General features: G+C 39.0%; 1 protein-coding gene and 1 long non-coding RNA gene across 3 annotated transcripts; both read left to right on the plus strand.

Moving 5' to 3' along the window:
• The first annotated feature begins 11,314 nt into the window (after positions 1–11,314).
• LOC120294670 lies at positions 11,315–12,535 on the plus strand. The gene is made up of 2 exons (XR_005551896.1): positions 11,315–11,683; positions 12,056–12,535. It is a non-coding gene; the product is annotated as an uncharacterized LOC120294670 (long non-coding RNA).
• Positions 12,536–12,951: 416 nt separating this feature from the next.
• Positions 12,952–16,172, plus strand: LOC104449424 (cytokinin hydroxylase-like). Of its 2 annotated transcripts, none has more exons than XM_010063575.3 (5): positions 12,952–13,298; positions 13,425–13,651; positions 13,799–14,040; positions 14,179–14,560; positions 15,342–16,172. In XM_010063575.3, exons 1-5 carry the CDS (start codon positions 13,019–13,021, stop codon positions 15,759–15,761), a joined length of 1,551 nt encoding a protein of 516 aa, XP_010061877.2. In that variant the 5' UTR covers positions 12,952–13,018; the 3' UTR covers positions 15,762–16,172. The 2 variants fall into 2 exon arrangements, with proteins under 2 accessions (XP_010061877.2, XP_039171187.1); XM_039315253.1 differs by having other exon boundaries at positions 14,941–15,483.
• The last annotated feature ends 4,721 nt before the right edge of the window (positions 16,173–20,893 follow it).

Consider the following 20,893-nt stretch of genomic DNA (forward strand, 5'->3'; position numbering starts at 1 on the left):
GATCAATAATGAGATTTTAAATAACTAGACAACATTATGGAGATTTCATATAGACTTGAAAATATCAAGTTCTTAAGCCTAAAAGATCTACATTACTGTCATTCTTAAAGTGCCTTGATAATAACAGAAGAATATAATTGAGAAGCCAGTTCAATTAGAGATAGATATTAACAGGGGATTGAGTGGATATCAGCAAAATCCCATGACGGCAAAATATAAGAAGGCTGGTGAAAGTTTGATATCACCAGACAACAGGAGAGTTGTATTTAACCAGTGACTCTGGATATGAACGAAACACTTATACTATTGAAGTTAACAATACAACCTAGAATGGAGAGTTGAATAGATTGTGTGGTGATGATAAAACTTCTGCAAAATATCAAATAATTGCAACTCAAGATAATGATAGATGTGAGATAGCATGTGTGATGCTAATAAGTAATCGATGTGAGATATGAGTATCACATAGCAATGTATAGTGGTTCAACTTTATACTCAAGCCAACATCCACTCTCAATCTAATAGCCTAAATGACAACTGGATTCCATTAGTAGTCAGCAAAGCAAGTTATGACTGTTAAAGCTAGTACAAGCACCTAGAGAGGGGTGAATAGGTGTAAAAACAATTTTCCTGAGTGAAGTGTGCAACTCAAATCAGCAATAGATTATGAAAAGGAAATTAGACTTTTGTAAACAAATCAAGTTATGATCAAAGTAAAAGAGCGTAAGGAAGAGAATAAGAACATAGGGTTTATAGTGGTTCGGCTTAATCTAAGCCTAAGTCCACTCTTCCACACTGACAGCCCACCGGCTGGATTTCACTATGAAACAAAAGAGTTGTTACAATAAAGCTCTTCCTTGATTCCACAGTGTAGAGACTCTACTACACTTCCTCAAGGTCTCCCAAAGATATAGACTCTCTTTTGCATACAAGATATCGGTCAACAGTTTAATTGACTAAGAACAAGGAGCTTCAGACTTTGGAATTATTCTATCGCGCACAGACTCGAACAACTAGAACGTCTTCCTTATATGCTCCTTTATGCCATCATACCCGTTGGCACTTACCAAAGGAACTCTTCCAATCTACCCGTTGGATAGAATCAATTAGGAAGATTCCAAGCTATTTAAGGAATATGACGATAGCCCACCAATCATGCTCGCCCATACAATCAAGATCTAAGTTTCAATAAGTAGAACCTTCCAAGTATAATTCGCCAATCAACAGATCCACAATCCCTGAATCAATCTTGATTTGAATAATGGATTCCGACATGTTGTATCCATCCAAGAGATCTTCTCCAGTCGATAAAGTCAAATCCTTAACAAAACATCCAGTTCTGGATAAGCCTTCTTCAACGGTCTAGAAACTGTCAATGAGAATAGACCTTGAGTCTTGAGTCTGGCAGTTTGGAGTCTTTAGACTTTGATGGAAGAGTCTGCAAGTCTTCAGACTAGACTGATGAAAACATTTTGTCAGCTTCAAAACACTCGATGAAGTTTTCTCCAACAATCTCCCCATTTTTTATGGTAACAAAAATTTCCTGCAGATTTGGATAACTTTGACCTGCAAAACATTACTCAAGCAAACATGGATATCTCATAAAAGATAAATGGCTTAGTAAAGATATCATTAAAATATGCATCCACAGAAAGTAGGTTAGTTCTGTAAATGAACAAAGCCATGCGATATCAACAGTGCTTAAGATAAACAAACGTTTAAACAGTCAAACCCAAATCCAATCCAAATCCAAACAGCCAAGCACAAAAGTCAAGTCAAGTCAAGACATCACAAAAGTTAACAGTTCAAAGTTCAAATCTGCACCACATCTCTCCCCATTTTTATCATCATTAAAAAGGTAAAGATGAAAAGAAAATGGAATTAAGATTGCTTGGGAACACGGACAAGCTGGAAATCTCCCATTGACTGGACAATGCCTTCCAGCTTTTTCAAGTCCTCCTTCAGTTGCGCCGCATCTTCACCCTTAGCATTTGCTTGAACTTGAAGAGCAAGGGCATGGATTTGATCATTCAAAGAAACCGAATAAGCTTGTCCTGCATTCTGCAAGTTCTGAATTTCGTATCCCAGAGCATAGATTTGACCTTGCATCTCCAAAAGAACATCAAGCACTCTGCGTAAGTCTGCTAAATTATCGGTCTGAGTACTGGCATCTGCACGATCAGACGGTGTATTGGCAGATAATGGCAAATCAGCATGGTCATGCAGATTAGGCGATGAAACATCATGTCCCTCCTCAGGAAATTGAGAGGCATAGATGTCATCTGGATCTGCTAGAGAGCGGCTTACTCCTTCACTAGTGGCAGGGAATGAGGATGTACCTCTTTTTGCAGGATCTCCCCCTGTTTCCATGCCTTCGGGTAGAGAAAAATATTCCTCATGCTCTGCTCCTGCTTGATCTCTTCTGCCCTCTTCTTCTCCTTCCTTAATTCTCCAATTCTTCTCTCTCTCTCTCTCTCTCTCTCTCTCTCTCTCTCTCTCTCTCTCTCTCTCTAGTTCTCTGTTCTGTCTCATCCCTGTCCTGTTCCCGTCTCTCCGTTGATTCTGGAGTAGAACAACTTAAGTTCTTCAATGCCATTGTAGAAATGGTGATATCATCCCTATCCTCTTCATCCTCAATGATGAGTGCTCTTCTTTTCTTGGATGGAGCAATCATGGGCTCCTTCCCCTTTCTCTTTGCAGTCGAAGAGACTGGATGAGTCTTGACAGGAGTTTTCTCCTTAAATTGCTTCAACGCCTTGTTGAGTTCCTTCATACGCATTTTAGAGACCATTTTCAGTCGCACCACCATTTGATCACACGTTCGAACACAAAGAATTCGGGGAGGCTGAACGTTCAAATGTCTGAAATAACTTGGTCACAAGTGCTGGGTAAGGAAGTTGACCATTGTCCTTCACAATTGCTCTGTACATGTGGAACATAATAGTATGTGGAAGAGAGAACTTTTTACCAGCATTGATAGCGTACATCAACTTTTCCTCCGAGTTTGAAACGTCGGTCTTTGAAGTTGATTTTGGTCTGAGACAGTTAATCACTATCTTGTGCAGCAAAATGTTGGACGCATTCATCCTCAAATAGGAAATCTTCCCTTCCGTTGTTCTATCCTGAACAAGCTCCAACGTTGCACGAGCAATAGACACACTGATAGGTTGATATCTCCATCTTTCAACCCCAATCACATCAGCCAAAGTATTCATGTCAATCACATAGTCCTGATCTCGAACACTGAAAGAGAACCTATTCGCATCCAAGAAACTAAGATTCAAATAGAAGTAAGCAGTAAGTTCAGCATAAGCCTCTGTTGTTTCAGAACAAAACTGTTCAAGTTGCAGAAGATTGAATTTTTCTCGCAGATTGACATTCATAAAGTCAAGAAAATCAAAATCCACCCTTCTAGGGTTTATCACGCCATGCTTAAGCAACTTAGAGTACAGTTGCCTATGTTCCTCCGAGCGAAACAAGTCTGTCCTTTTGCTTCGGATTTTTGCCGCAACACCCATTCTCAGTTTAAACTGACTGTACATCATATCATCGTCATTTCCATCAGGCTGACTCAGCCCTCCAACACGTGGATCGCTTGGGATATTTGCCAAGGCGTCTTCCGCCGACCCTGCAGGGGCAATTCTCAATCGTTCCATTGTGCGTAAAAAGAAAGTTTCATTTCTATACCATTTATCTTTCAGAAATTCATCAATGTAGTTCAACGGAGTACCACTCCTCTTCAAAGCACGATAAAGCTTGTAGGTAAAAGCGGGCTTAAGAGTTCTTACGGGTTCTGCGTTCGATGATTTATTCCTCTTCTTGATATGCAACATCCTGAGGTCTAGATGGAGGAGATGGACGCTGCTGAGAATGTTGTGGGTTCTGCTGCTGTCTAGGAGATTCTTTTTTCTAGGTGAGATCAAAGTGCGTAGGCCCCTCACGCATTTGCTGTGGTCCCATGTTTGCGATCCTTGAAAACTTTCTTTGAGACAACATCTTTCACAGTCTTTGAGAGATTCCAAGCTTGTTTCCCAAGAAAGATGAAAACTTTTCGAGGATTAAACAAGAAAAGAAGACAGAAATGGAAGATATGTGCTCTCTTAGGGTTTTTGTAAGTAAAACGAAGAAGAATCAGTAGTATATAAGGCAATCGAAGCGAGGCATACGAAGCGTCGTGAAAAAGGAATTATAAAAATGCCTTTTTGAAAAATAACTGCCTTTTCAAAAAATTAGATAACTGTAATTTTAAAAAATAACTTATTTTTCGAAAAAGAAGAATTGTAATAATCAAGGAAACTGGGAAGTAACACCAATCAATTTCAAATAAAAGATTGTACCTTTTCAAGATTTGATCCAAGAGATAAATTTCTAAAATAAAATAAAAATAACTTACAGTCGAGAGTCTTAATTGTCTAAGTCTAAGAGTCTTTAGATTTTCAATCTTGAGTCTGAACTTCCTCAGACTTTAAGATATTGAGTCTAGAACGAAAAACTTCAAATTGATTTTTCTCCAAAGGCTTTGTAAATATATCCGCTAGTTGATTCTTTGAATCAATAAACTAAATCGAAATTTCTCCATTTTGAACATGATCTCTAATGAAATGATGTCGAATCTCTATATGTTTTGCTTTTGAGTGAAGAATCGGATTCTTGGTGAGATTGATTGCGCTGGTGTTGTCACATTTGATCTCAGTGCATGAATCTTCAATTTCAAAGTCTCTTAGCTATTGTTTTATCCACAGAATTTGTGAACAACAACTTCCAAGAGCTACATATTCTGCTTCTGCCATAGAGAGAGCTACTGTACTTTGTTTCCTTGAAAACCAAGATACTGTCCTACTTCCAAGTAGTTGACAGGTGCCCGAGATGCTATTTTTATCAACTCTGCATCTAGCTAGGTCTGCATCTGAGTATCCAAGAAGAGTGAAATCTCCTTCTTTAGGATACCAGAGACCAAAGTTTGAAGTTGAGGCAATGTATTTGATAATACGCTTTGTAGTACTTAGATGAGATTCTTTAGGATCTGCTTGAAATCTGGCACATTTACAAACACTAAACAAAATGTCAAGTCTAGAAGCAGTTAGATAAAGAAGTGAACCAATGATACTCCTGTATAGCTTCTGGTCAACTTTTTTTCCTTCTTCATCTTTGTCCATCTTCAAAAAACTTGACATTGGTATGTCAGTCTTTTTGCAATTTTCTAGTCCAAACTTTTTGACACGTTCTTAAGTATATTTTTCTTGATGAATAAAAATTCATTTCTTCAGTTGTTTCACTTGAAGCCCGAGAAAGAATATTAACTCACCCATCATGCTCATTTCAAACTCATCCTGCATAGACTTAGAGAATTTCTTGCACAAATTTTCATTAGAGGATCCAAAAATAATATCATCAACATAAATTTGAACCAGTAGAAAACTTTTGCTTTCTCTTTTAATAAACAATGTAGTATATACTTTACCTTTGACAAAGCCATTTTGAATTAAAAACTTACTTAGTCTTTCATACCAAGCTTGAGGTGGTGCTTGCTTTAAACCATTTAGAGCCTTTTTCAGTATGAATACAGAGTTTGGTTTCCTTGAGTCTTCAAAACCAGGTGGTTGTTCCACATAGACTTCTTCTTGGATGAATCCATTTAGGAAAGCACTTTTGACGTCCATTTGGAATAACCTGAAATTCTTGTGACAAGCAAAAGCAAGTAATAATCTAATTGCTTCTAACCTTACTACTGGCGCGTAAGTCTCATCATAGTATATCCCTTCTTCTTGCGTATATCCCTTGGCCACGAGTCTTGCTTTGTTTCTTACGACTTTTCATTTCTCGTTCATCTTGTTCCTGAAAAACCCATTTAGTTCCAATGATGGATTTACCTTTTGGTTTATGAGTCAATTCCCAAACATCATTGATGCTGAATTGCATGAGTTCTTCTTGCATAGCTTCAATCCAGCTTTCATCAGTCAAAGCTTCTTCTATGCTTTTGGGTTCTATTTCAGAAATAAGAGCCACAACACTAGACTCTTCACACCTTTTAGATCTTGTGCAAATCCCTTCATTAATATTGCCAATAATGAGATCTTTGGGATGATTGGACTTATGCTTCTAGTTGCTGGTTGATTTGTCAGACTGTTGATCGGTTTTCTCATTTGAATCTTCGATGATCATTTGTTGCTGGTCTTCTGAAATCTGAGCTGTTTCTGAAGATTTAGAGTTTGTAGAGTCTGGAGCAAATTCAGATTCTTCAGGTTGAGTCTGAATCGATTGATTTTGCATAAAGTCTTGAAATTTGACATTCATCGATTCCTCCACAGATTGAGTCTTTTTGTTGTAAACTCTGTAAGCTTTGCTTGTGGTTGAATATCCAAGGAAGATACCTTCGTCTAATTTTTCTTCAAACTTGCCAACTCGATCATTTGCATTTTTCAATACAAAACATTTGCATCCAAACACATGAAAATACAAAACAGTTGGCTTTTTTCCTTTGAATAACTCATAGGGAGTTTTCTCCATAATAGGCCTTAAAAAGACTCTATTAATAATATAGTACGCTGTAGAAACTGCTTTAGCCCAAAAACGAGAAGAGATGTTACTTTAAACTAAAAGAGTTCTAGCCATTTCCTGAAGCGACCTATTCTTTCTTTCTACGACTCCATTTTGCTCTGGAGTATATGGTGAAGAAAACACATGCTAAAAACCAGATTCATCACAAAATTTTGTAAAGTCTTAATTTTCAAATTCACCTCCATGGTCTGTCCTTTTACTTGAAATAACATACAATTTCTCATTTTGGACCTTTTTAGCAAACTTTATAAAATAAGAAAAGGTTTCAAACTTACTTGCCAGGAAATATACCCAAGTGAATCGTGAGTAGTCATCCACAATTACTAGGCAATATTTCTTACCTCCAATGCTCTGAGTTCTAGTTGGTCCAAAGAGATCCATATGCAAGAGCTGCAGTATATGATTAGTGGATACTTGATTTATTGGTTTGAATGAGTTTCTTACCTGTTTTCCCAACACGCATGGTGTGCATAGATCAGACTTTTGGTATATCAGATTGGGTAGTCCACGAACAAGCTTCTTTGCTGAGATTTTAGCTATTTGTTTCATGTTGATGTGCTCAAGTTTTCTGTGCCATAAGTTTGCTTCTTCTTGAATTGAGATTAGACATTGAGTTTCATCTGGTTTGATATCCAAAAGGTAGATATTCCCATGTCTTCGACCTGTGAAAGACTGAGAGGAATCTTTATTGGTTCTTGAACATATTCCTTCTTGGAAGTTGATTTTGAAATCGGTGTCGCACAGCTGACTGATACTCAGCAGATTGTAGTTAAGTCCTTCTACTAAGGAAACATTATTGATCGTGAGGCTTCCAATCTTTACAGCCCCATATCCCACAATTCTTCCTTTATTATTTCCTCCAAAAGAAACTTTTCCACCATTAACTTGAACGAGCTTTATGAAGCAATTTGAATCTCCTGTCATATGCCTTGAGCATCCACTATCCAAGTACCATTTGACTTTTTTCTTGATAGTGACCTGCATTTGAAAAGAGACTCAAGCTTTCTTCGGTACCCATATTTTCTTGGATCCATTAGTGTTAGTGTAATATACGGTTTTTGCCCATACCTTCTTAACACGTTTCCAAACCATAGGACATTCTTTCTCAAAATAATCTGAGCTATTGCACTTAGAACATTTAAGAGCACTGCGACCTACTGGTTTTACAAAAATTCTCTGGAAATGATTTTTGTAAGAATCTCTTATAGGTTTTTTCTTAATTCTTTCATTTACCTTAGGAAAATCAATTAGAGGAATGGTTTCAGTAGTCATTCCTAAACCTGATTTGTTAAAGTAAGGTCTTTGTGCTTAAAGAATTTTTTCAAGTTTCTCAGATCCTATAGAAAATCTTTTAGAGATACTTGAGATATCATTTTTCAAGAATACATTTTCTTTTGAAAGATTGTCTGCATTTTCTTTCAAAGTAGTAACACTTTTGTCTAAACTTTTGACATTTTCTTTCCAAACATTTTCCTGTTATTTCAATGCATAATTTTCTCTTTTAAGTTCGGAAATCTTTTTGAGAGATGTTTTGAGACTAGGACACAATTCATCAATGTATCTAAAGACTTTAGTAGGGATTTTCAAATTACTTACCTCGATTTCACTGTCTGAATCTGAGTCTGCCTTGGAGTCTGAATCTGAGTCTGATTGTGCCATGAGACAAATATTGTCATAATCATCATCACTTTTCTCACATTCTGTATCACTCCACGTTTCTGCTTTAAGTGTCTTTCGATATTTCTCAGTTTTTCCTTTCTTTTTCTTCAGAATGGGACAATTGGGTCTAATGTGTCCCTTTTTCTTGCATTCAAAACAGACTACATCTTTATTGGATTCATCATCCTCAACTGACTTAGTTGATTTCTTTTGAAAGCTTTGTTTCTTCGGATTGAATCTTCTCCCCTTTCTATTTAGTTTTCTGAATCTTCATATCATGAGAGCAAGCTCTTCATCATCCATATCGTCTTCAGAATCTGTGACATCAGAATCATCATTAGATTTTAATGCAATGGATTTCTTACCTTTAGGATCTTCATCTTCGTTGATTTGCTCCACTTCATAAGACTGAAGAGTCCCAACCAATTCGTCAACAGATAATGGGATAATTCTTTGCGTCTCCCTTATTGAGGTCTTTATATTATTCCAATCATTGGACAGTCCACGCAGTAGCTTGTTTACCTTCATGGGTCCAGAAATTGGTTGACCTTGATATTCAATACCATTCACGATTTCTGTAAAACGACTAAACATGTCAGTGATAGATTCTGCTGATTTCATTTTGAATGCTTCGTATTGATCGAGCAGAATGTTGATTCTGGTTTCTTTCACTCAATCAGTTCCTTCATAAGTGATGTGTAATCTATCCCAGACTTCTTTAGCTGTTTCACAAGAAGATATTCTGTTATATTCAATAGGAGATAATGCACAATATAAAGAATAAATTGCTTTTGCATCAAGAGCTTGTCTCTTGGTCATCTCTTCTTGAGTCATTTCACTAGACTCAATGGCTTCTTTTCCTCTTTCTGAGACTGATGCAGCTTTAGGAATGATTCCTTTATCTACCACATCACATTCCAGATGATCCTTTGATCTTAGGAATGCCTTCATCATGTTTTTCCATATGTTGTATTCATTTCCATCAAAGTAAGGCGGTCTGGTATTGCTTTGCCTTTCAACCAGTACTGGAGCCAACATACTAGCCATGGATCTTTAACTCTGAAGCAAAACACTTCAATTTAAGTGAATACACAGGCTCTGATACCAATTGTTAAAGCTAGTACGAGCACCTAAAGGGGGGTGAATAGGTGTAAAAATAATTTTCCCGAGTGAAGTGTGCAACTCAAATCAGCAATAGATTATGAAAAAGAAATTAGACTTTTGTAAACAAATCAAGTTACGATCAAAGTAAAAGAGCGTAAGGAAGAGAATAAGAACACGGGGTTTATAGTGGTTCGGCTTAATCTAAGCCTACGTCCACTCTTCCGCATTGACAGCCCACCGACTAGATTTCACTATGAAACAAAAGAGTTGTTACAGTAAAGCTCTTCCTTGATTCCATAGTGTAGAGACTCTACTACACTTCCTCAAGGTCTCTCAAAGATATAAACTCTCGTACAAGATTTCGCTCAACAGTTTAATTAACTAAGAACAAGGAGCTTCAGACTTTGGAATTCTTCTATCGCGCACACATTTGAACAATTGGAATGTCTTTCTTATATACTCATTTATGCCATCATACCCGTTGGCAATTACCAAAGGAATTCTTCCAATCTACCCGTTGAATAGAATCAATTAGGAAGATTCCAAGCTATTTAAGGAATATGACGATAGCTCACCAATCTTGCTCGCTCATACAATCAGGATCTAGGTTTCCATAAGTAGAATCTTCCAAGTATAATTCGCCAATCAACGGATCCATGATCCCTGAATCAATCTTGATTTGAATAATGGATTCTGACATGCTGTATCCAGCCAAGAGATCTTCTCCAGTTGATAAAGTCAAATCCTTAACGAAACATCCAGTTCTGGATAAGCCTTCTTTGACGGTCTAGAAACTGTCAATGAGGATAGACCTTTAGTCTTGAGTTTGGCAATCTGGAGTCTTCAGACTTTGATGGAAGAGTCTGCAAGTCTTCAGACTAGACTGATGGAAACGTTTTGTTAACTTCAAAACACTCAAGGAAATTTTCTCCAACAATGACTAACTAGTGGTGAGGCCTATACAATTAGATTGAAGATTAATCATCTTAAAGATTGTCCATTAGAAAGTTTGGATGCTGAGGAGTATAAAAGAAGACGAAGGCACCAGAGAGAGATAGATTAAGCATTCAAAAATCCAAAATTTCCAGAGAGCATGACCTTCTTTCGATTGTCTTATGTGATCCTCATATTGTAATCTCTTGAGAAGTGCTGGCATTGTAATAGTTTGTGCTTAAGTATGAGCTAATGAAATCTATCTACTTGAATATAGGCAACATCAGTTTTGAGAAAAAACACTTGAATATAAGTATAACTTCTCAAAAATCAACTAATGGAATACAACCAGTAGACTGTTAGTTTAGAAGAGTGGACGTAAACTTATACTAAGCCAAACCACTATAAGCTCTGAGTCCATTGTTATTTATCCCTCTGCTCATATTCACATATTACTTGATAGAAGCACATTGCACTACTTCATATAATCAAAACACCGCTTATATCAACCCTCTGTGTTTTCCACTCACACTTATATCTACCTTGGCACCTTCAATTTCGTGATATTTTGTCAAGTTCATTGAAAATGCTTATTCACCCCCAAAGGTGTTACTATTAGCCTACATCATTTTCAAGATTCGAAAATAAAATGAAATGATTTCATGCTGTTTTAAGGAAATTAATAATTCGAAAATCCCCTTTATGCAATTTCAAAACTTGGGGAGAAAAAGTTCTCATTGTATTATTCACCTAAAAAGGTTAATTAGCATAACCTCTCCTGTTTAGACAAAATTTACTCACTTTTGACTAGACAAGACAGAGAATAGCATTCCATTGACTAGGGGTATGCAAAATACCCAGGAACGGCCCGGACAGCCCGGAACTGCCCGAAACCGGCGGTTCTTGAGGGAACCGGTCCAGTTCCCTGTTCCTATGTATGGGAACCGGTGGGTACCGGTCCGGTTCTCGGTTTTGTGGGCAAACCCACCCGCCTGCCCACCCGGACCGGACTGAAACCTTTTAATATTATAAAAAAAAAATAGTAAAAGAAACCCTACATCTTGCATCTCATCTCTTCGTCTTCAGTTCTCTCTCTCTCTGTCTCTTCCTTAATCTCTTCGTCTTCGATTCCTCCCCAAGCGTCAACGCCGCTACCGTTGCTCCTCCTCTGCCACTATCCGCCCTCTCGCGCTAGTCGCCACCCGCCACAACTGCTGCTCCTCCGCCTCTGTTGTTCACCCCCTCACTATTGTCCGCCCCCTCGCTCAGTCTCTTCATCTTCGATTCCTCCCGGAGCGTCGACGCCGCTGCCGCCGCTCCTCCGTCGCTGCTGTCCACCCTCTTGCGTCGTTCGCCACCTGCCACAGCCATTGCTCGTCTGCCTCTGCTGTCCATCTCGACCGAGCCCCATTTTCCGTCACTCAACAAGGTACGATCATCGGCTTCCAGCTTGCCTCTCGATTCATCGTCTGCTTGCGAACTTGTACTTTGGTCCGATTACCCAATAGGTCCGAACATAGTGAAGTTCGAGTCTTTGTTTTGGGAATCGATCGATGTTCATCTTGGTGCTTTGTCTTCGACGGTGCTCATGCTTGAATTTGCAGAATCCTGGGTTGCTTTTCCCTTTTGCTGTGTTTTTTGATTTTTCGTATGTCTGATCATCGGTAAATTCTATGCTTAGGGTTGTGAGAAAGAGATAAAGTTTTGAGCTTTTTTAACTTTTAATTTTTTTTTTCAATTTTGTTCTTCTTCCTTCTGGGTTAGGAAACTGTTCACCTCTTGAATTTGACTGTACTGCTAGGTTGAACTACCCTTTAGATAGATGGCGTGGAGGGATGGGGTGATGAATTGAAGGCCGCATCATGGGCTTGATGAATATTGGTGCCGAGGACAAGTAGAAAGTTGTGGTCATCCATGGCAAAGCTGGAATTGGCAAGACGACTCTTGTAAAACTCGTATACAACGAAGTCTCCCGGTATTTCGATGGTTGTTCCTTCCTCGCAAATATTACAGAAACAACTCGAGAATTAGGAGGGCTTCAGCTTTTGCGAACTAAGTTAATTTCTGATGTTTTGGAAGGGGCACCTAAGGATGTTGCTTTAGCCAGCTTGGGAATTGAGTTTTTCAAGGACTTATGTGGCCACATGAGAGTTTTGATTGTCCTCGATGATGTGGAAAATGTTTGTCATGTCAAGAAACTTATCGGAGATATCTTTGGTTGCTTTGGATATGGAAGTACGATCCTTGTAACCTTGTCTAATTTACTTTACTTGATGAGTTTGTTCCACGTACTTAAATTTGGTTTTTCTTTCTTTGACTTGCTTTGATGTCACGTAGTCATTCTATGTTGAAAACCAAAATTATTTCGCATCAAGATTGGTACCATAGATCCACCCGGGAACCGGACTGGACCAGTGGTCCAGTTCCCGGGTGGATCCATGCAACAAAAGGGTGGATCCCGGTTCCAATTTTTCGGAACCGGTCCTTAGTGGGCGGTTCTCGGTTCTAGGTTGGGAACCGCTCGTCTGGACCATGCACACCCCTACCCTTGACCCCACATTCCATCACGTAAAATAAATAAATAAAAACTCAAATAAATCAGAATGTCTTTTCGCTCTTCATACCCATGCGTTTATTCATTATAAATACCCTCCAGCAAAGAGAGCTCTCTCTCCATCGCAACCTCTCTCTCTCTCTCTCTCTCTCTCTCTCTCTCTCTCTCTGAGATACTAACAAGTGTTGCCTTATCGCCCCCGGCACCACCATGGCCATGGGGATCCTAACAGCCATCTTAGTCGTACTCTTGAGTCTGCTAATTAAGGGTGCTTACGAGACCATCTCATGTTACTGGTGGACGCCGAGACGCATCAAGAAAATAATGGAGAGGCAAGGCGTGCGTGGCCCGAGGCCTCGCCTTCTGATCGGCAACATCCTGGACATGGCCTCCCTCGTTGCCAAGGCCACCTCCGACGACATGGACTCCATCCGCCACGACGTCGTCCCCCGCCTCTTGCCCCATTACGTCCTCTGGTCCCAGCAATATGGTATGTATATATCAAATATCCGTACCACACACTCACATATGCTCCTTAATAATGATTTTCCCAGCGAGGAACCAGAGGGGTGGACCAGAGTCCCTGACGATTTCTCGATGCCATTTTTCGGCGCAGGAAAACGGTTCATATATTGGAACGGGACGGAGCCGCGGATGTGCCTGACCGAGACCGAGCTGATCAAGGAGCTCCTGTCCAAATACAGCACTCTATCTGGGAAGTCGTGGCTGCAACAGCAAGGCTCGAAGCATTTCATCGGGAAGGGACTCCTGATGGCAAACGGTGACGATTGGTACCACCAACGGCACATCGTCGCTCCCGCCTTCATGGGAGACAAACTCAAGGTACTCATCAATATACTGCGAAGCCAATCTGATTCGCAAGCACAAGCTTATTGCTAGTTCGTGGTTCAGCAATGCGAAGAAGTTCCATTTTGCTTTGATCCAATTGGGGACTAATAAATTAATCGTGATTTAAATGTTTTTAATTAGAGCTATGCGGGATATATGGTGGAGTGCACTAACCAGATGCTCCAATCGCTGAAGAAGGCAGTGGACTCGGGCCAGACCGAGTTTGAGATCAGCGAGTACATGGCCAGACTCACAGCCGACATCATCTCCAGGACTGAGTTCGACAGTAGCTACGAGAAGGGCAAGCAAATCTTCCACCTCCTCACCCTCCTCCAAAACCTCTGCGCCCAAGCAAGCCGCCACCTATGCCTTCCTGGTAGCCGGTACGTCCCATTTAGCAGTGGTCACATAAATTTCTATAACTTCCATTACTTTTTTGCGAACTTTTCCAACCATACCTAACGCATCGATAAAGGAAGCAATTGAGAGTTAACTAATGGCAATTATTGTTTATTTATTAGGTTCTTTCCAAGTAAGTACAATAGGGAGATAAAGTCACTGAAGATGGAGGTGGAAAGGCTGCTGATGGAGATAATCCAGAGCCGGAGGGACTGCGTCGAGGTCGGGCGGAGCAGCTCATACGGGAACGACCTGCTTGGGATGCTGCTCAACGAGATGCAGAAGAAGAGATCAGGGAATGGATTCAGCTTGAATCTCCAGTTGATCATGGATGAATGCAAGACCTTCTTCTTCGCCGGGCACGACACCACGGCGCTGCTGCTGACGTGGACGGTCATGCTTCTGGCCAGCAACCCATCCTGGCAAGAGAGAGTGAGGGAGGAGGTCGCTCAGGTCTGCAATGGTGCCGATCCCTCAGTCGAGCACCTCTCCAAGCTCACCCTGGTAAGCTTGAAATTCTACCCCTCTTATTGTTTCTCCTTTTCTAACTGCGGACAATTTGCAAGCTCGTAACTGAGGACTCATTTCATGTCATGTTATCACATTAGTGTCGGTAAATAATTAATCAGCTTGAATTGTATGTTTGATTCTTCATAAAGAAATCAAAAAGAAAAACGCGGGGTAAAGAGGTCAAATTCAAAAAAAAGAAATTATAAATTGAGTTGTGTTATCGTCTTGTGTATATTAGCAGCCTCTCTTGTTAGAAAGTACCGCACTAATTATTAGAGTATAGAATATTTTGTGTGGCTTTTATCCTCTTTTTTTTAAAAATTTTGAGCTCATCGGTTGTGCTTCCGATTTTTTTATTTTTTTTTGGGTCGAAGGTTGTGCTTCCGATTGATGAGTGAAAAAAATAAAGTTTTGCCGCCAATGCAAGCGACTTCTTGGTGCTGGACATAAAAGATGTACGTAACGTGTACAAATGGTGCATGTTATGGCAAGTGGCATAATGCTCCAAAGGAAATACAACTCACCTTCGGGAATCGTTGCAACAGAGTCGCATGATTTCATGACCAATGTGTGGTTAATACTACCCGGCCATTTAAAGTCCCTGCCATATTCTTGTCATTTTATCCCAATTTTTATCAATTACCAAGATGACATCACAATTGATAAGTTTATCTCCATTCCCACCCAAATAATTTAATTTCTCTTCTCCTACTGCTCTATCATTTCCTAGGTTACCAATCACTAACCTTTCCTTCTTTTTTCTACTTTGCCATAGTTAAATATGGTGATTAATGAATCGCTAAGGCTCTATCCGCCGGCGTCGGTGCTTCCCCGGATGGCATTTGAGGACATCAAGTTAGGCGACCTCCACATCCCCAAGGGACTTTCGATTTGGATTCCAGTCCTTGCCATTCACCACAGCGAGGAGCTGTGGGGCAAGGATGCGAACGAGTTCAACCCAGAGCGGTTCGCGTCGAAAGCTTTCACACCAGGCCGGTTCGTGCCCTTCGCGATGGGCCCGCGGAACTGCATCGGCCAGTCCTTCGCTCTCATGGAGGCCAAGATCATACTGGCCATGTTGATTTCCCGGTTCAGCTTCACAATCTCGGAGAGCTATCGCCACGCCCCCGTCATCGTGCTCACCATAAAACCCAAGTACGGGGTTCAGATAATCTTGAAGCCCTTAAAACCGTAGAAACATGAAAGATTTGAGGTTTGAGATGAAAATTTTGGTAGCACAATTTACTATACACCTTCTTTCTTGTGAAATAAAGAGATACGAGATGAGAAGTATGGTTGTAAAGATTTTTTTTTTTTTTTTTTTTTGTCAGTCCTCTATATTTCTACACTACACTCACTCTCAAACTTTTACCCTGCCTCTTGCAAGGCGTGGGAGTTGAAACCCACTCCTGAAACTTACGCGTCCCCCCTGAGAAGGTGGGGATTTGAACCCCTCACCTCCTCCTTCCATATTGAAAGAGTGGCCACTAGGGCGAATCCCAATGGTTATGGTTGTAAAGATGACGAGACGGGAAAGCAAGAGTTCTTTGTTTTTTGGAAGATGAATGGACTGATATACATTATTTGTTAATGGGCTTTGCTATCATAATAGTATTTAGGATAATGTGAGAATAACAGTTTGTTATAAATCACAAATTCTTGAAAAAGTAGTCTCATAACAATTTATAATTATTTATTAATTGGTTTTATGTAATTTAGAATAAATTGTTATTAATTGTTTCTCTTTATTGATAGTAATCCTCATTTAAGACAATAAACAAACTAGCGCAAAAGCAGAGATGCTGCGTCGGCCGTTTAGGTCAGCCTTTAAGACCGTGCAAAGGATTGATCAAAGGCATTAGGACAAAGTAGTGATGGGGCAAAGTGCTTCAGCTCTCGAATCGGAAAATGGCCAGCTTGTTGTGTTTGACAAAAAGGCAAGAGGTCTGAATTTTTTTCTCTTGCAGTCATCCCCATCATCCGCTTACACCATTGTTATGATACTGCTCCTCCCACTACTCTCGTTTTCCCCTCATTTTTTTGATCTGTCAGTCTCATTTTTCACTTTATCTTTTCTCTCGGTCAATCACCACTGAGGCAGTGGTCACAATGAAATTTGGAACTAGTAGTGGGATTTTTGGAGGCAAAGGATAATGTTCTTGGAATATTTTTTAGAGATACTAAAACTAGTGACGGGCTCACGGGACGGCCGAGCAGTCAGCTGTCGGGCCCTGCCATTTATCTTTTGTGAATATATACTATGATTAATGAGGATCATACAAAGTTTCCATATTTGATCCACCTCGAGTTAAGATACATGGAATGTTAAACCATAGATTTCATGTTCGATTTTTTGGATTTATTTTTTTGGGTTTCTCTTCTCTAAACATTATGAGTTCCGATAACTCTTCTGTCTATGAATCCACGCATTCCAAGAAGAGGAGAGATTAGAGGCTTGTCTGAATCCACTTCTTATTTTAGATTATACTCGAGATTAATACCATGAAAAACTTAAAGCTAATACAACTATGACAAATTTACCCTAAACAAATTTTTTTACTACCAAAAACCCCCAAGTAGTATACTTGTGGCAAATTTTCCCTAAACTAATCTTTTGATTGCTAAAAACTTCTAACAGGTACATTTGTGACAAATATATCATTTGTCAGTTTTTATTAAATTAGATTAATATCACAAAATCGTAAGATCAATACGCTTGAGATAAACATAGGGTAAAACTTCAAACTGACTTGTCATTTAATAAAATTTAATGGAAACTAGCAAAGAATAAATTTATCATAAATATATTAGTTTGAAGTTTTTTGTGGTCAAAGAATTAGCTTTGAATAAATTTATCACAAGCATACTAATTTAAGTTTTTGTTTTATATTAACCCCAAGATCTTTATGGTTTTTGCACTTTAACTTTTTTATAATTCGAAACGCCCAAAATTTTTAACAACATAGAAATTTTGGGAAGGTAAATCAACATAAAATATTTTCATAATTTTCCGAAATTTAGATAATATTCAAATGCCGACAGCAAGTCAAGAATATTATACTTAAACCTACTTTTAAATTTGCGATTAATGGCAAACAATCCGGCCCTCGGGATTTTCCATATTGCCAAAAGGCCGTTTTGGCCATTAGATCTTTTTGTGGTAGTGGGAAAATTAGAACCCATTAGTATAATGTACATTGCGGGCGTGAACTTATATTAGTCATTATCCTATGACCAATGAAAATGATTGGACACGAACCTTTTTCTCCTCGCACGGGTGCAATTTTTAGTGCCTCCAGAAGTGGTCTCTCTCAAAAAAAAAAATTAATATAAAAAAAAAAAAAACTATAGAGAGAAAACCAAAAAAAAAAAAAAAAAAAAAAGAGGTGGATGCTAGTCCTTTGAGAGAGGAGGCCCTTTACTAGACGTTGAAAAGCCTAAAAGAGAGTCAAAATGGGACAAGACGGCCGAACTCGATCAGTTTCGAGCATCATTACTTTAACAATAAGAGGTGATAAATTAGTGCATAAGATAATATCATGTGTTTGTTTATGCGCCACCATGAACTCCTCTGACCCTCCACCCACCTTATCTTCCTCCACCTCTTTACCTCCCCTCCCCAACCCATTATTTTATTTCTTCCTCTCGAGTGATATTGCATTACGTACTAATCGAGTGCTCATCCTTTTTCGCATTATTTTAATACCCCCCATGCGCCCTAAGGCCCTCAAAAATTGCGAAATGATTTCTCATTTTCTCTTTTTTTTCCTCGAGTGCACTGCCTACACAACTTTACATTCTTTTAGCTAGGGATAATAACCCCGTGCGGGTTGTATTAAAAATTAGGATTGTCAGTTGTCGATATGGGTTGATGTGGACTGTGGGATTCACAGAGGGTTTACACGAGTGGAGACTTTAAGCTTCTTTGTTAGGCCACAATAAATACCTCAAAATGTTTCACATTTGACCAAAAGCTCTCTCGACTTAGTGGTGGCACGTTCAATATACATAGCACCATTCAGTTGTTCGCTCGACAAGTGCCAATTTCTCAATGAAGGGTCGATATAGAGTTTGGCATCACCAAAGACCAGCCAAGTAATTCCTGGCATGGGAAGGAGTGGTAGGCCAGAAAATAATCATGGCGAGTACAACATGTGTACCTAGGTGTGGTTCATGACCACAGATAGTTGGTAATTTGCTAATTCAATAGAATTATGTAACTACATTTTTTAGGAACCTCAAAAACTAGCATGAAAAACAAAAGAAATTAAAAAACAAAAACCAAAAAGATCCGCATTTTTTTAGCCCAAAAAAAAAAAGGCGGGTCTTTTGGCACTCATACATTCTCAAGCGTGCATGTTCTTGTGGAGCATATGCGCTTCGCTCTTCAGATGGCGTATATTTTATACTTAGCTTTACTCAGACTAGGATATCCCCATAGATTACTACGCCCATGATTACCCATCATTGCATTATTATTAATACTTATGCATCTTTGACGATTATCAGAAAAAGTCGATTTGCTCGATTATACCACCTCCCACAAACTCGCATTAAAGTATAGTAGCTCTATAATCGTACGAAAGGGTAAGAACTCTTTTGTTGCCCATGTAATTTAGTTCTCTAACGAATTCTATCGAGCTCAAATACGCCAATCTTTTACTTTTTTTCTCACAAAGAAAAGGATGTGCACCATTGAGAAATTACAAATCATTTGTAAATAGATATCCTTTTTAAAACTATAGGGTTTTACCAGCACATGATTTCTAACTAGGCGATATCTCGTCACCCTTGCCTCAACATGATGCAAGTGAGGGGGCTCCGAGACCCACAATTCTTGATCTCTTCTAAGTCGAGTCAAAACATTCCAAAAAATCAGATGAGATAAACAACACACATAAAACATTTAGAGCACACAAGTTATATTGAAGTTAATTAGACATTCAGTTGGGTACAGTTCAATCAACTCTACATGAGTAAGCAAGTCCGATTATCGTAATTTATTTATATAAGCTTAACACCCATCTTGAATTGGGATGTAAATTCTAATCATATTGCGGATTAAAAATTCTTAGTAGCTGGTTTCATGTCGAGTAGAATGGACATGTGCTCTACCAATCAGATAGTGACCAAGTGCTTGATGCATCTAGTCCTCTCTTTCTCTCCCATTTGCGAACAATCAATCATTAAGCCAGTGGAATATTACGCTTGAAAGGACAGTTGCGCTATAGTCAACGATTGATCACGCTCCTCTGTCTCTCCCTCGATTAGGGTTTCAATTATCATATATTTTTACAAGTTTCAATCATATCATACTCACGAAACTAAATATTAACTTTCATAATGTATGTTTGTATCCAATTTTTTTTTACATAAATTCATTTCTCATATAAGTACTAGAAAATTTATCTACCTATCGTATCCCATCTTTCTAGTCAAATAATCTCTGACAATTTCACATTAAATGAAGACTTATCACTTAAAGGAAGTGAAGACTTCTGATTGCTCTAGTGGTAGGCATTTTGACTCCACGACATGATTTATCAATTGGCCAGGCCTTTGACCCAATTCCTAATTCTGCACGATCGACATGAAAAGCAGAAAGATCTTGATTTCCGCCCAAGATTGAATATGCTTTGCTTCTAGCTAAGTTCACGTTTGACTAAGGGGGAGGAGAAGATCCTTCGAGATCTTCACGAACCAATCTTATGTACCAACAAGATTTAGTGCTCAAACGATCTGCATTATCTTAATCTAGGCTTATTGTAGCTTAATCAGAGGAGGGACACACCAGCATGACGTATTAGTCGGGTCAAAGTCTTTCCTTTTGCTCGTCTACTCCATATCTTGCGAAAGATTCTCAAGAAAAGGAGCCACGCGATTCGATCGGAAGATTTCTTCCCTTGCGTGGTTTTCTTGAAATTGCGAAGGTCAAAGTCCACGTACATTTCACGTAATTTAGCATGGATTTATCATCTACACTTATACTTAGTTAATTCCACATGTGACGATGTCCACATTTTGTAATCCACCGATCAATAGAGTGTATGAAAGAAGATATAACCCGTTAAGTTTATCGCAATTTTACTTTTGAACATCTTCTCCAACCATGCTCTCATAAAAGGGTTTCAAGGAAAACGACCCCTTTAGCATTCAGGCTTCAAATGAACTTTATACAATTTCTCTTGTTTGCTTTAAGAAAGACAGTGTGTGTGGGGAAAACTTTGGTAAAGGATCAACTTAGGCAAAAAAAGTACTAGATTTTCTTATATTAATTCGATCGGATCAATCCGTGTTTTGACTTGTTGAATTCTACCGAACCTTAAT

This window comes from Eucalyptus grandis, chromosome 6 (assembly GCF_016545825.1).
Source record: "Eucalyptus grandis isolate ANBG69807.140 chromosome 6, ASM1654582v1, whole genome shotgun sequence".
In the NCBI taxonomy this organism is placed as follows: domain Eukaryota; kingdom Viridiplantae; phylum Streptophyta; class Magnoliopsida; order Myrtales; family Myrtaceae; genus Eucalyptus; species Eucalyptus grandis.